Source organism: Ursus americanus, chromosome 13, assembly GCF_024610735.1.
Source record: "Ursus americanus isolate L20-20 chromosome 13, mUrsAme1.1.p, whole genome shotgun sequence".
Taxonomy (NCBI): Eukaryota; Metazoa; Chordata; class Mammalia; order Carnivora; family Ursidae; genus Ursus; species Ursus americanus.
Window position 1 is genome coordinate 2,305,212 of NC_142139.1, and position 15,693 is coordinate 2,320,904.

Below are 15,693 nucleotides of genomic sequence, written 5' to 3' on the forward strand. Positions count from 1 at the left end.
TGGCTCCAGGGGAAGGTAACCCCTCCCGGTGTCTCACGGAGTCCTACGGGATCTCCTCTCCTTACACTCTGCCCTCATTGACTCCTCCCCAGCCTCCTCAGGATCCTCAGACTTCTCCTGTATTAGGACTTCTGCTCCAACCGTTCCCTCTCCCTGGGACACTCTTCCCCCAGCTCTCAGCTTGGTTCACTCTCACTTCTTTGCACAAATATCAGCTCACCAGGGAGACTGCCCTGACACCCGTGTGCAACACTGTGATCCCTGCCAACCAACACCAGCACACCTTGCTCCTGCTTTTCTCTTTTTAATACAATTTATCACCTTCTAATGTACTGTATTATTTACTTACTTATTGTGTCTGTTGGTGGATCTCCCTACTAGAATACAAATTTTTTGAGGACAGGGATCTTTGTTTTGTTCATTGGTGTGTCTCAGGAACCTAGAATAATGCCTGGCATGTCGTAATTGGCCCTTGCACATTATTTGTGGAACAAAGGAATGAATAGATCACTCATAGCATTTTAAAATAATCATCATCGTGTAATCGAATTTTCCATACAAAAGCTAGTTTGCTATAATGACACATTTAATCTGTATTTAAGAATTAAAAACTATTCTGATTGTTCCTTATTTTTTTACTGTGGTGCTTCCACCATTTTCGCCTCTCTTTCTTACACCCCTCCTCCTTTCTTTTTAGAGATTGGTGTTCTATTCAGTGGATTATTAAATCTGAAAATGTGATGATAATAAGAAGGCAAATGACGTCAGTGTAGATGTAATGTCTCAGAATATGTATTTCCTAGCTTCTGAGACTGGTCCAAATATTTTTTCCATTATACTTTTATTATTTGAAAGTTTGCCTATATGAAGGTATGCACGTTTTTTAATATGAAAAAGATTGAAGAAACAGCCCCTTAAAACATTTCTTGTAGGTGTAAACAAAATATCATTGAAGCTGGAATTTTCGTCCTTTTACTGCTACAAATGAAAGGGGTTCAAAACAAACAAACAAAAAATTAAACTTCAAATAAGCGATCCAGATGGAATGATAATACAGCCTTTTCTCATTTTAATTTGGGGCCTAAAAATTTTCATCTAAACCAACATCAATTAATTACCCAAGTGTGATGTCCTTACAGGGTTTTAAAGAAATCATCCCAGCTATATCCCAAATCTCTATGGGTGACTAAAGTCCTTTACGATAACCCATATTACTGTAAGGATAGTCTTTCTCATATTTGATCTAAGTTCTTGAAATTATAGTTTCACCAGTGCAGCGTCGTCAGGTGATTGTGGCTGATGGACACAGCTGGTCAGTGTCTCCAGACCCTACACTCCATGTAGTCAAAGAACACTCTCTGGAAATTACTCAACTGTCTCTTGTTTGGGCTCAGTAATTTGTTTCATAAACCTTTTCTTAGAAAGACTGTTTTTCAAAGAAAGAAAGACTGTTTTTCAACCCACTTAGCAATCTTTTTGGGTTGCCCTTTGAACATCATTCATTTTTCAAATCTGTCTCAAATGATGGGGTCCAAAGATATGTAACAGTCACATCTGACCCAATATTGAGTATAAGCGGAATTTCTTTAAACATGTTTTTCTAATCTATATCATTTCCCTCTGTTGCCAAGTATAGTATATTGTGGGCATCCATTAATTGTGGGCACCCATTAATTTCCCAGATGTTCTTCCCTGAAACAGTCACACAATGGCTGGTGCATAGTACGCATTCAAAAATATTTATTGAATAGAATGAAATAAAATGTTATGTTAGAATCAACTTTTTCTCAATCTAAGTTATTCTTCAAATACTTGAACTAGCCAAATTTTAACATGTTGATTCTAATAGTTTGTCCCCAAATGACGAAAGTTATTTCAGATTATGGTCTTTCTCTTATCCCGATACAGTTTAGCATAGTCATTGAAAACAAACATTCTCTAGGGCGCCTGGGTGGCTCAGCGGTTAAGCGTCTGCCTTCAGCTCAGGGCGTGATCCCGGCGTTATGGGATCGAGCCCCACGTCAGGCTCCTCGGCTATGAGCCTGCTTCTTCCTCTCCCACTCCCCCTGCTTGTGTTCCCTCTCTAGCTGGCTGTCTCTATCCTGTCGAATAAATAAATAAAAAAAAAAAAAAAAAAAAGAAAACAAACATTCTCTAGAAAACTCTAATATATCTCTAAATTTTGAGCATGACGTAGGGAAATAGTGAAAAGGCATCACAAGGAAATATGAAAACAAGGTTGAGGCATGTGAAACTGAGGCGTTTTTAACTCTGCTGAGGAGAGAAAACACTGAACCAGAAGATCCAGTTTGGATCCTCACCTCTGTGAGTTACGTGACTTTGGACAAATTACTGCGCATCAGCTCTCCTCATGGTGTCTGAGACCAGTGGGTAGATCTTGGACTCTGGAAGAGCCTGGTGGAGGGAGTGGTCAGGGAAAGCAGAAAGACTTAGAGCAAGAAAAGCAGATTGAATTGGTGGCACGCCTGTTTGGACACCAGAGATAGGCTGCAGGGAATTGCTAACAAGTTGGAGACCGAGCACCAAAGACAAAAATCTGGCAGCAGAGCCGGTAGGAGCTATCCCGAAGCAAAGAAAATAAGCAGCACTTCATGTAGAACCTGGAGTAAAGGAGCTTAGGGGGATTGCGTTTCTAGTCTAGCAATCCAATGAAGTATGATGCAGCAGTGTTTTTTGAAAAATATTTAATGCCTTGGGAGAATACTCATATTATAAAAAAGGGTAAGTGAAAAGAAGATACAGAACTGTATATATCATTTGACCCCAACTATGTACAAAATACATGTCTACATACGTCTGGATGAATGTAAAAGTTTGGAAGGAAAAAGAGCAGATTAATAACTGTGCATCTACCAGTTTGTGATATTTGGGGTGATCTTCCTTGTCCTGTTGTTGTCCTCGCTCGGTGACGTTTACTCTCCCCACTCCCACTGCTGTTGGTCACTGTGATTTATTCTAGGAGTGATTCCGTAGGAGAGGCGTCAGTGCTCGTAGAATCCCACTTTCCCAGGAAAAGAGTGAGCTGTGTGATTTGAAAAAGTACCCCACAGAATTCTGATTCTCAATCTATTTATTTTATTTAGAATATGCTGGCTTTTAAAAATGCATTAAAGATTTTATTAACTTCTATTTTTAACTTTTCAAAATTGTCTTTACAATTGGTGTGTCAGATATGTCTAGTTTTAGCTAGGAAGCTCAGATTACTGCAGGGAATAGAATACCACTTGGACTAGGAAGCAGATTTTTTTCAAACTGTTGTCAGAAGCCCATTTGAACCAGAATAACCCAGGATGCTTATTTGGGATGTAGATTCCTAATCCCTACCACACATTTACTAAGTCAGACCTTCTAAGGAAGTACTTCTCTGTCTTCCGTGTATACCACTCACATGGAACTTTGTTAAAGTGAAAATTCCGATTCAGTGGGTCTAGGATAGGACCTGAGATTCTGCATTTCTAACAAGCTCACAGGTAATGCTGTTGATCTGCTGACCGCACTGAGCAGCAGGGCTCCCGAAGCCCTAACGGCAGCTCCGGCCAGCAGAGTAGGGTCTTGACTGCAGACAGAGCCAGCCAGACGTGGAACGTTTCAGATGTAGCAATTGTGCCTAAAATGTGCCATGGAGCATGTGGGTCACGTAAGGAAGGAAAGTGTTGCTGAATAAAGATTAGAGAATACAAAGTAATGTGTATCAGGTGCTCTTGGGAGTGGCCTTATCAGAGAACCAGACTCCCGGTCGCTTTGTTATTCTAGATCCTGAGAATGTGTTGAAATTCCAGGTATCTATCAGGCAGTAAAAAGAGAACTCTCCATTTTAATGACTGCTGGTCTGCTTGTGCTGGGTATGGTTTCCTTCTCTCGTCTTCCTTCTGTGGATTTTACAGTCTCTGGCTGCTGTGATCACATCATTCTTCGTCATGAAAACAGGATCTCTCTTCTGATGCTGTGTGGTAATGAGTAAAAAGATTGTTTCTGCTGAGGGGTGAAAAGGTCTTCAAACTAGTTTGCTTTCTGGTCAACCGCAAGGCCTAGAGGGACCCTGAGAAGATGCCCGACATCTCCCTGGAGATTACATTTCTGCTAGTGTTTTGAAGGAGTGAGTTGTCACTGCTTACGGGTCAGGATCTGGCGCTGTGAATTCTGAAAGTTTTCAAGATTTTTGATTTATATTTAATTTGATTTCATGGTAGCTGGTAAGGAAAAAAAATAGTTCTCTCCAGAAGGCACAAATTGAATTCTTGGTGAATGTGACCAAAGTCAGAAATCAAAAATGCTTTAAGTTGTATGCACATTTGTCTGTAGTGTTGTAAGGAAAAGTATCGTGCCCGTAGCCACTCTGTGATTTGGGGCCTGTTACAGAATCTTCCTATGCCTTCGTTTCCTCATCTGTAAGTGCGGTTAATAATAGTATCTACCTCACTGAGTTGTTGTGGGCTTTTACAATAAGGACTTAATACACGGTAGCCATTACTACTTCCGTTGCTGTTGTTGAATTCAGTTACATAGTAATGATACCATTTCCTACTTAACTCATAAAAATGCAGCCCATTTTGTGTACAGTTCCGAGTCTATATTTTTATGATGCTTTTTATTATGGTTCATTGTATTTTAATATTTTCAACTAACCAGATCCTTTTGAACCAAATCGATTTGCTAGTGTGAGCTACTGGGTGAGCAGAGAAAATACAAATGGAACACTATCTACTTCACGTGTCCTTTACTTTTAACCAAATAACTGGAATGTCCTGTTTCATTTAGGTGTTCATAGTAACTAGGTGAACAGTTGTGATGTTAAAAGAGAGACAGGATCCCCTCAACTTCTTTGCTGTGCAAATGGTGACAACAGCCTTTTGAGAGAGGAGTCTATCTAGGTGGGAAACATGTTACAGGATGTGGCCGATAAATACCCAAAATAAAAGCTGTTTTTCCTTCAAAGTGATTTCTTTGGCCTGAGGGCATTGACACGTGTCCCGTGCAGCAGGTGCGTAGCCCCCCCCCTTCATACCGCGCTCAGTCCGAGCAGCGGCTGAGATCAGGAGAGCAGGTCGTCTGCTCACCACCTGCTCTGGAGTGCTCCTGACAGGGCTACCCTTCATGGTTTCCTCTGGCTTTAGAAGAGGGAAAAGGAACAGAACCTGTCAGGTGTTCTTTTGCTCTGGAAAAGTTGTATTCTCACCCTTATGGTCATACTTAAAAAAAGAACCATCTTTTAGATTTTCTGTTCTTCTGGGATTCACCCAGGCAGTGCTTTGAGCTGTTCTGAAACTTTATTAAAGGAGAAATGGGTGAGCCATGTAAATTGGGCTCCGTATTGAGTACTGGAAGGGTGTCTATGTTCCACCTTTCACCAGAGATTTAATTTTTTCCAGCTCTGCTCTTTACTCTCAGCCCAAAGTGCTGTTGTTTGAACATTTTAGATTCTTCCTATGGGATGAAAGCTTTGGCAGACTAGGGCTTATTTCTGTGGAGCCCAGAAACCCTTTTCTCTTTGCTAGTAATCAGTATATGGCTAAGAATTTTCTCTAATGTGGTTAAGGAAATTTCAGAAACGCCTTTCCAAGACTTTTATTTGCTTCTCTCTGGTCATTTAAAGCTATAATGCATATGCTCTTCATCTGGAGATGGAAAGAGAGGGCCGGGGGTGGGGAGAGAGGGGCAGGAGACTGGCTCATAGAACCCCTGTCATTCATCCCCACTCTGTAGTCTCTCAGAATCCCCTAGGTTTTGTTTCCAGAAAGACCTTTCAGAATATTAGGAGAGTTACATATGCACCATTCTCTTCCACTGAACTAAGCCCTAACCACAGAAACAGTTTAAGACAGTGTTACCTCTAATCTTTTAGTCTCACAACAAATGCCAGAACTGGCCTGGGTAACTCATGGTAGCCACCCTCAAACAGAAACAGAATTTGCGAAGCTCCCTTGAGTAGATAGTGCTTACAGTTTGCTACAATTAACTCTTAGGAAGAAGTCTGGCAGTGGGGGGGCGCGTAAGATAATATTTATGTTTACTTCCCTGTGCTTACTCCTAATGCTTTTTGGGTAAGAGTATAGTTGACTATTTGGGAAACTGCATTTATGAACACAAGCTATATATTATGTTCCTGGGGAAAATGTATTTAATAGAAAATGCTGGGCCAAAGCATCTTTTTAAAGGGATTTCCTGCTTATTCATGTGGCCGATTCTTCTCACGGGCTCCAGGGCCCTCCAGCCACCAGGAGAGAGTACCAGGTCCCTAAGCACAGTCCAACCCCGTTTTTACCCAGCTGTCTGCATGCTTCAGGGTCTGCACCTTCCCTTAGTTTAGTGCATGCGGAAGGCCATAAGCAGCATGGGGCAAGTGATATGTTTTGGTGGGTAAAACATTGGCCAATGGAAGGAAGAAAATTTAGGAAATGAATCTTTTAAAGAAAACATATGAACAGTCGGGGCGCCTGGGTGGCACAGTCGTTAAGCGTCTGCCTTCAGCTCAGGGCGTGATCCCGGCGTTATGGGATCGAGCCCCACATCAGGCTCCTCTGCTATGAGGCTGCTTCTTCCTCTCCCACTCCCTCTGCTTGTGTTCCCTCTCTCGCTGGCTGTCTCTCTCTGTCAACTAAATAAAATCTTAAAAAACAACAACAAAAAACCATATGAACAGTCTTTAGTTTGTTAGTTTTGATCATAATCGCTCTCTGACCTCGACTCCCCCGCCCCCATTCTCCACACTACAGCCAGAACGTTGCACCTGACATGAAATCTTGCAAAGGCTTCCAGCTTCTACCAGAATAAAACCCAGAATCTCTACAGGGCTTTAACCTGCCCACATCTGTTCCTAGGTTCACTTGGTGCCCTTCCTCCTGCACCCTGTCTCCCCACCTGTGAGCTCTAGAGCTAGAAGATGTTTGAGTTCCACAGCCTTCCATTCCCTAGGGCACTCGCTCACAGTAGTGAGCACTGGCTGCAGCTGGGTGTGAGCATCACCTCTCAGAGATCCCGCATCTGTCCTCCGCCGCCTAGCTTAGCCAGCCCCCAGGCCCCACCCCCACGCTCACAGCCTCCTTGTCTTTAAAGCATTCATTACCTGGGGAAGTTGTTAGAGATCTGTCTTCACTTCTAGAAATTAGACCTCCTGAAGGCAAGAGTATGCACATTGCTTCACAAGTTTTTAGCCCAGTGCCTTGTACCCTGTGGATTCTGTTTGTTGACTGACTGCATTAAAAAGTGGATAGAATAGAGGCAGAATGGATGGACAGACAGTAGAGGAATTGTATTGTTAGCATTTCTCCTATCCTGGTTTTAATCTCTAAAATTATACCATTCTAAGAATTAGTGGTCCAGTTATTACACAGTATCAGATATATGTTTGTTTTTATAAAATAGGTATATTGCATATTTAAAGTGACTGTTAGCTAAAATACAAAGCAGGGAAAATAATTAGAAAAATCATGTACAAGTGTTATCCTGGTTATGCTTCTATTTTTAGGCAAGACTAGTCATTTAATTTATTATTATTTAGAAAAGATTTTATTTGTCAGAGAGCACAAGCAGGGGGAGCAGCCGGCAGAGGGAGAAGCAGAGTCCCCATGGAGCAAGGAGCCTGATGGTGGGACTCGATCCCAGGACCCTGGGATCATGACCTGAGCCAAAGGCAGATGCTTGACTGACTGAGCCACCCAGGTGTCCCTACTAGCCATTTATTTTCATTAACATTTTCTACATTGATTAAAATAGTTCCCTGGAATCAAAGATTATGTTCAAGTTCACTTATATATTTCAATTTCATAGCCTCACATTTAATAACAGGTACCAAGACTGTATTCACAGTTCTCTTTGAGGGGCCTGAGTGGCTCAGTCGGTTGTGATATATTACAGTATTACGAAAGGCAAAGCAAACCAAACAAATGGGAAAACATCGCTTTCCTCTCCAATACTCAGACAACCCTCAGTAGCAATATTGGTGTATTTCTTTTTTTTAACTGAGGTATAATTGACCTACTACTACCTTATATTCGTTTCAGGTATACACACAATGATTTAATATTTGTATGCATGTTGAAATAATAACCACAATAACTCCAGTTAACACCCATCATGCTTTGTTACAAAATCTTTTCTTGTGATGAGAAATTTGAAAGATTTATCCTTTTAGCAACTTTATGCAATGCAGTATTACTAGTTATAGTCACCATGCTGTACATCGTACCCCTATAACTTATTTATAACCCGAAGTTTGTAACTTTTGAGCCCCATTTGCCCACTCTTCACCCCCTGCCTCTGGCAACCACCAGTCTGTTCTCTGTATCTACCAGCTTGTTTCTGTTTTTAAGATTCCACATGTGAGCCGGATCTTGTGGTATTTCACTCTGACTCGTCTCACTTACCACGCCTTCAGGGTCCTTCCGTGTTGCCACAAGTGGCGAGATTTCCTTCGTTTTTATAGCTGAGTAATATTCCTCTATGCACATACATACCACCTCTTCTTTATCCATTCGTCTGTGGACACTTCGGTTGTTTCCAGATCTTGGCTGTTGGGAATAATGCTGCAATGAAGACGAGGGTGCTTATATCTTTTTGAATTAGTCTTTTTATTTTCTTCAGATAAATACCCAGAAATGGAATTGCTGGATCATGTGGTGATTCTAGTTTTAATTTTTTCAAGGAACCTCCATACTGTTTTCCAGAGAGGCTGCACCAGTCTGCATTCCCATTAACAGCGCACCAGGGTTCCCTTTTCTCCACATCCTTGCCAACACTTGTTATTTGCCTTTTTGATTGCAGGTGTCCTAACAGGTGTGGGATGATACCTTATCAGGGTTTTGATTGCCATTTCCCTGATGATTGGTGATACGGGGCACCTTTTCATGTACCTATTGGCCTCTGTATGTCTTCTTTGGAAAAATGTTCTGTTCATTTTTTAATTGGATTTCTTTGCTGTTGAATTGTAGGAGTTCTTTATATATTTTGGGTAATAACCTCTTATCAGACATGATAGCAGATATTTTCTATTTAGTAGCTGGCCTTTTCATTTTGGTTATGGTTTTCTTTGCTGTGCAGAAGGTTTTTAGTTTGATATTGTCCTACTTGTTTATTTTTGCCTTTGTTGACCTTGCTTTTGGAATCAGATCCAAAAAAATCACTGTCAAGACCAATGTGAAGGAGCTTATTACTGACTATAGTTTCTTCTAGGTGTTTTATGGTTTTAGATTTTACATTCAAGTCTTTAATCCTTTTTGAGCTCATTTTTGTGTATTGTCTGAGATAGTGGTCCAGTTTTCCCAACAGCATTTCTTGAAGAGACTATCCCTTCCCCATCGCATTTTCTTGGCTTCTTTGTTGTAAGCTAATTGACTGTGTATGTGTGGGAGGGGGTGTTGTTTTTGTCACTCTTGTTTCTAGTCTGTTCTTTTTTTGCTTGTTTTTCTTGTACATGGTTGAGATTATACTGCCTGAATGACTTTTTCCCACTATTTATTTCACTTAGTATTTTCACATAAACTGTAAAATATGCCAGGGAGCGGGGTGGTGAACCTTCTCTTGACACTTCAGTGGAACTCTCTTAGCAGTCCATAGCAGGATGTGTGAGAAAGGAGAAATAGTTGAGCAATTTGGCAGAGTTTCAGAGTAGAGTACACAGAATCATAAGAACTAAGAGCTGCTGAGCACGTCAGGTTTCTAAATGCCTTGGAATGTTTCCCAATGAACTGTAGTGAAGGTGTGCTTGACCAACTGTTGCTGAAGTTAGTATTTTAGGCACTTGGTTTCCAAGAACTATTAAGGAAACATCTGGCACTTTGCAAATTGTTGGATGACTACTTCTTTGAGTTGCTGTTTTCCAAGTATGTGATCTCCTCCCTTCCTGTCTCTTCAACCTCATCCCACATCATTTTCCCCCTTTCTCAGCATCCTTCCCACAGGCACCGGGAATGCCTTTCGCTAAATATTCCGAGCACCTTCTTTGTAATTGCTGTCCGAAGCACTCCGTCTTTCCCCCCTCCCAACACTTTGCTTTTTGCTGGAAGTTTCGACATTCTTTCCTTCTTGGTCTAAATGGTGCTTCCTTAGAGAGGTTCCCCCTTGATCTCCCTTTTATGACCAGTATATTGTTATGAGCAGAAGACACCCTCATTATATAATGCATGCAATGAATAGTTTAAGAACACTTCTAATAGGATGTTTCTAAGAAGGAAATTTGCAAGCTGTGTTCGCACAGTGTTATATCAGTGATGGAAGTGATACCCGCTAAATAAGCAGGAAGTGTTTAAGTACATTTGTAGCACAGAGGTTTCTAAGAACACATCCTGCAAGCACCATAGGGAACAGTGTTGTGTAGGTGGAAACTGCACTAAATGCAGGCGACATCCATTCTAGAAAGAATGAAGTGATGAGTTCACTTATAACATGGGTGTTTCTAAGACAGCTACTTGCAAGCTTCCTATGACAAGTGTTGTATCAGTGACTGGAAGTTATCCCCGTGTTGTAATATATGTGTTACAGTGGTAAGATCAGCTGTGATAAGGGTGCTTCTGAGAACAGCAACAACAACCAGGCCCATTGTGCCAGAAAACCTTTGTACAATCCTCCCCTCTACACCAAGACTCTGTTTACCATTTAACAGTCCTTCGGCTAGAAAAAAGGGGGCTGACAAACTGACATAATGTAGCACCATCACATGGGCGTAGAAGATTTGAGCTGTTCCAGAGATAATTTGTATAAGTTATGACAGAACAAAAAATGATTGTTCTATAGAATTTTTTAAAAGATTTTATTTATTTATTTGACAGAGAGAGAGAAACAGCCAGCGAGAGAGGGAACACAAGCAGGGGGAGTGGGAGAGGAAGAAGCAGGCTCATAGCGGAGGAGCCCGATGTGGGACTCGATCCCATAACGCCGGGATCACGCCCTGAGCCAAAGGCAGATGCTTAACCGCTGTGCCACCCAGGCGCCCCAAGTTCTATAGAATTTTTTTTAACTTTATATCATGAGAAATGAAGCATGTTTACCTACAACTTTATAATATTTCTAGTAAATAAGAGGCAGTCTTCCTCTTAGAGTCCTAAAGGAAAGCTATAAATGGATGTCATTGCCATGAGTCATTTGGGTGTACAGAAGGTAGCCAGTTCCCTCACCCCAGGGCACCTGTGATGATGGTGTGTCCCTGGAGCTTGTCTATTGACCAGCTTCTCTTCTCCCATCCCTTTCAGGCTGGGTGTAAGTGAGTGTATGTGCGGGGAGGGGATGGGTCTCTTCACTGTTTGGACTTTTGAAACAAAAAGGGAAAAACTTAAAAAGCAGTAAGCTAAAAAAAAAAAAATCAGTGCAAATATTATGAGATTGATACTTAATTAAAAAAAATCTTTTTAAAAATAATAGGAATAGTGTTGAAAAAGAACCCTCTGACTGATATCTGTTCCTTGGCATTTGACATCTTTTACTCCCTGCCTTATAAAAATATAGTTAATGAAGTTCTGGCAAAGAAAAGGGAGTAGCCCTGGTCTTTGGCCAGGAATTGGCGTTCACTGACATTCCCACATACTCCCCGCCCTCCAAGCCAGTTAGCCTTCAGGACATCCTCTGGGTGCTTCCTTTGCTGCCCTCATCAACACTTAGAATTGTAGTGTGGTTTTATGTTTAGTGTGGTTTAATGTTTGCCTCTCTAGGCAAGCTCCCGGAGGGTCAGGTCCCTGTGGGTCTTGTTCACCCTTTGAGCTGTCTCCTTGGCCCGCCATGGTGCTTGGCATTTGGGGGCAGATATACATTGAATAACTAAAGCTTTAAATGACTCCATTTTTTAAAAAAGTGGATTCTTAAGCTCTGTCCCAGTTGGTTCATTTGAGGAAAAGGTTGACGAAATACGAGTTTCTGGTAAGATATTCACATTCATGCAGTAAACGCTCATGGAGAGCCTGTCACCAGGTCGAGCCCGGGAAATGCCACATGAATAAGGCATGGTTGATGCCCTCCAGGACCCTCAGAAACTAGCAGAGAGACACACCCATGTATGTGAATAACTGCACTTCACTATGGAAGGGTGTAATAGGGAGGTGTTCACACGAGCCTGTGGAGAGTACAAGGGGGAAGGATTTAATTCAGCTGGGGCGTGAAAGTTTTCAGCCAGGCATGATATTCACATTGGGTCTTGGATGAGAGGGAAGTTTGGCAAGTTAATTAGTAGGAATTAGAGGATCCCAGACTGGGGATGGGAGCAGAGATATGAAAACGAATAGCATAGTTCGGACAGTATTTGTGTGTTTGGGGGCCGGGCTGTGAATGCTGCGCCAGGGAGCCTGGATTTGGGATTGAAGAGCCAGGGAAGCTATTGGGGTAGGAGCTGTAGGTGCGGTGCTGCAGTGGGCGGCCCTCACTGGAGGGGAGCTGATGCTGTGGTTAGAGTCAAACCATTCACGGCACTTGCAGACATTTTCTGTTAAAACTGCCTTCATTTAGAGATCATAATGTATCTTTCATAGAAAGAAATTCTAGAATTTGAAGGGTGAATATTTTCCTAGAAATTGGTAGCTCTTTTTAAAATGTTATTTTCCAGGCAAAGACTTCTTAGTGTCTTTTTATGTTGAATTGTAGAAAGTTTGGGGAAACATTTTTAAAAATTGTCCTCCGATAAATAGTATAAGTCCCTATAGAACAAACGTCATGAATCTACATTGATGTGTAACAAAATATTTTGGATTCTTCCAGATGAGTGAAGTGCCTAGGTCTTCTCCCACTATGCCCTGGTTAAAGCATGTGTCTTTTTCAATCTCTCACCAAAACCAAATCAAACCTCTCTCTCCTGTAGTTCCACGGCAGCCTGCGAACGACTTGTTTGAAATATTTGAAATTGAAAGGGGAGTCAGTGCAGATGATGAAGCAAAGGATGACCCAGGTAAACACTTACATTTTTAGTACATGATAATGACCTTGTCGTGTTTCCTTCCGTTTCCTGAAAACGACTTCTAAATTGTAGATTGTTTCGTTACATTTGGGAAAAGTGTTGTTTTTGTTTTGGGTTTTTTGTTTTGTTTTGTTGTTTTACACAACTTGATTTCCTCGGTAGTTACACAGGTGTTGAGTGAAAATAATTACATATCATCATTATCTTTTTTAAAAAAATATTAAAGGAGCACTAAAACTGTGAAGAGGAAATCCTGTTTTCTAGGTGATGATGTAACGAGGTCATAATTTGGCAACATTCTCGTGTTCTATTTTTACAGCTGAACACACACGCACGATTGTTCGATGAAAGGATTCATGTGATCCTCCTTTGATCTCACGGAGAGAAGTTCTGGTCGGATAGTGAAGTGTGGCTAGAAGAGCACACTTGTGCAGATCTAGAACGCTGGCTCACAAATTTGTTTTTTCAGACTGTGCCATTGTGGTCTACTTATCTTTCTGGTCGTTTTCTTGCAGGTGTTCTGATACACAGTTGTAATTTTGACCACGGGCTTTGTGGATGGATCAGGGAAAAAGACAGTGACTTGCATTGGGAACCAGTGAGAGATCCAACAGGTAAAACCAGTTAATCTCTATCAGTTTGCTCTTACCTGAGGACCCTAGTTCTATCACTCAAGAATACTGTAACATATCTCTGTTTACCGTCTTTATTCAGTAAAGGAAGATCTCGTCCAACATTTCATATTTCATTTCTTTATGTGAACTAGTCAGCAGTAAACTAGAATTATATTATGGGAAGACAAGTAGCTCATTAAAAGGCCAGCTAGTTTCTCTCAAAGAGCTTGGTAAGTAAAACCTTTAGACTCATTCTAACATACGATTTTCAAGTTATTTGTAGTGCCCCATTCCCAAGAATGAAAGAAAGAATATAGCGGTACAGCAGCCCTGTTGATCATCCCCAGTTTTCTCAATTTTGTCCTTTTTTTTAAAAAAGATGTGACACACAGTAGAAACAGACACTGGAAGTTTCTGTGAAGTTGTGAATATTTCTCTGGAAAAAATTCAATCTAATTTAGATGCTAGAGAAATTAGTTGTAAATTACCACCATTTATTCCACAAGAGAATGTTATTAGATACGGTAGATTTAGACATAGTTCCTTGGAAAATTAACAGACTTTTAAATTGCATGCTTCCTATTGATATAAAGTTTCCGTGCTTACAAGATGTTTTGTCATCTTGTTTCAGGAAGCAATTACTTACATATTGTTGGGTTTTTTCCTCCCCTCAGTAATTAAATCTTTCATGGGTGGGGCCAACTTAATAGGAGGGTGAGGAGTTAAATTTCTTTTCTTCCCTTTATACTCCTGGTTCTAGACTTAAGAATGAAAGCGTTTGTTTTAAAAGTCTTGCTCTTGAATAGCGTCTCAGGTATATAGATAGAGCACAAAACACCTACAAGTTAATTTGAGAGAAGATATGTTCTGTTAATCCAGTTCTTAAACTTCAGTGTGCATACAGATCAGCTAGGGGCCTTGTTAAAATGTAGATTTTGTTGTATTTCTAACATGCTCCTTGGAGATACCTATGGTATTAATCCTCGTTGCACACTGTGGGCACAAAGTTATTTTAAAAAATTAGCCCAAAAATATATTCATCAGATCCCCCTAAGGCGGAAATAGAAGAAATTTTTAAAACTGAAAATTTGAGGGCACCTGGGTGGCTCAGTCAAGTGTCTGACTGGATTTTGGCTCATTTATGGTCTCAGGGTCCTGGGATCGAGCCCCACTCAGAGGGGAGTCTGCTTGTCTCCCTCCCCCCTTCTGTCCCTTCCCCCATTCACACACACGCACGCTCTCTTTCTCTGAAATAAATCGTTAAAAAAATGAAAATTTGAGGTAAGCTTTTAAAAATATGAATATTCAAAAAATTCAAATGGGTTTTTAGATTTCCCTTAGATATTAAATAAATTTTAGTGGCCCCCCCCCCATACACACAGTGAGGTGCCTCTCATTTAAGGTTAACTCTGAGCAGGACATGATTATCAATGTCACAGATATGTGTGGATGAGAGAGAAACCATTTCTTTAATATCTGCGGTGGTCCTGACTCATTTGTCATCCCATGGGTTCAGTTTGATCCTCTCACCTACCCTGTGACGCAGGCAATAGTGCTTAGGTTTCACAAAGGAGATACTGTGGCCCAGAGGTCGTATACATTTCCCAGGCCACAAAGCTGAAACGTGGACTTCCTATCCAGGCCTCCCTGTACTTAGCGCACGCTACCTACCGTAGGGGGAGACCACACAATCTGCTTAGCAGATCTCAGGCCTGTAGATTTGCCTGACCACTGACCTGAGGTCGTGTGCTGCAGAACGAAGCATCTTTGACAGTCACAGAGGATAGAATGGTGAACGTTGTTCATGGTCCTGATGAATAATTCTTTCAAGTAAGGTACGCTAGTGAGAGTTATTCATGCTAAACTCAGAGGAATTCATTATACTTCCATAGAGGCATCCGATGTAGAAAATCCATGTAAAATTCTTGATTTTTACAATTTACATACTCTATTTTAGAACCAGTTTTGTATTTAACACTTTTTATTATTCATTACATACATAAATGTTTAAATTTGTGGTGACACAAATTCCACTTGCCCTCGGCTAGAAAGAGGGTTGGAAAGTAGAATGGTAGACAAAATTTGAAGCGGTCATTTGGCGATGATAGCATAGAGCAAATTGCAGTGGCAGCTGTTGGTGTGACTGGGTAGTTCTTGACGATTGTCTCTGGCCCCTGGAGGGGGGCC

The 15,693-nt window shown here is 41.1% G+C and overlaps 1 protein-coding gene across 7 annotated transcripts in view; it reads left to right on the forward strand.

Moving 5' to 3' along the window:
* Nucleotides 1-15,693, forward strand: part of NPNT (nephronectin) — a 79,787-nt gene that overhangs the window by 54,366 nt on the left and 9,728 nt on the right. For all 7 annotated transcript variants that reach the window (XM_087866380.1, XM_045799224.2, XM_087866379.1 and 4 more), the window contains 2 exons: nt 12,797-12,883; nt 13,408-13,506. In XM_087866380.1, the coding sequence (XP_087722506.1) occupies nt 12,797-12,883; nt 13,408-13,506 (186 nt within the window). The remainder of the gene's footprint in view (nt 1-12,796; nt 12,884-13,407; nt 13,507-15,693) is intronic.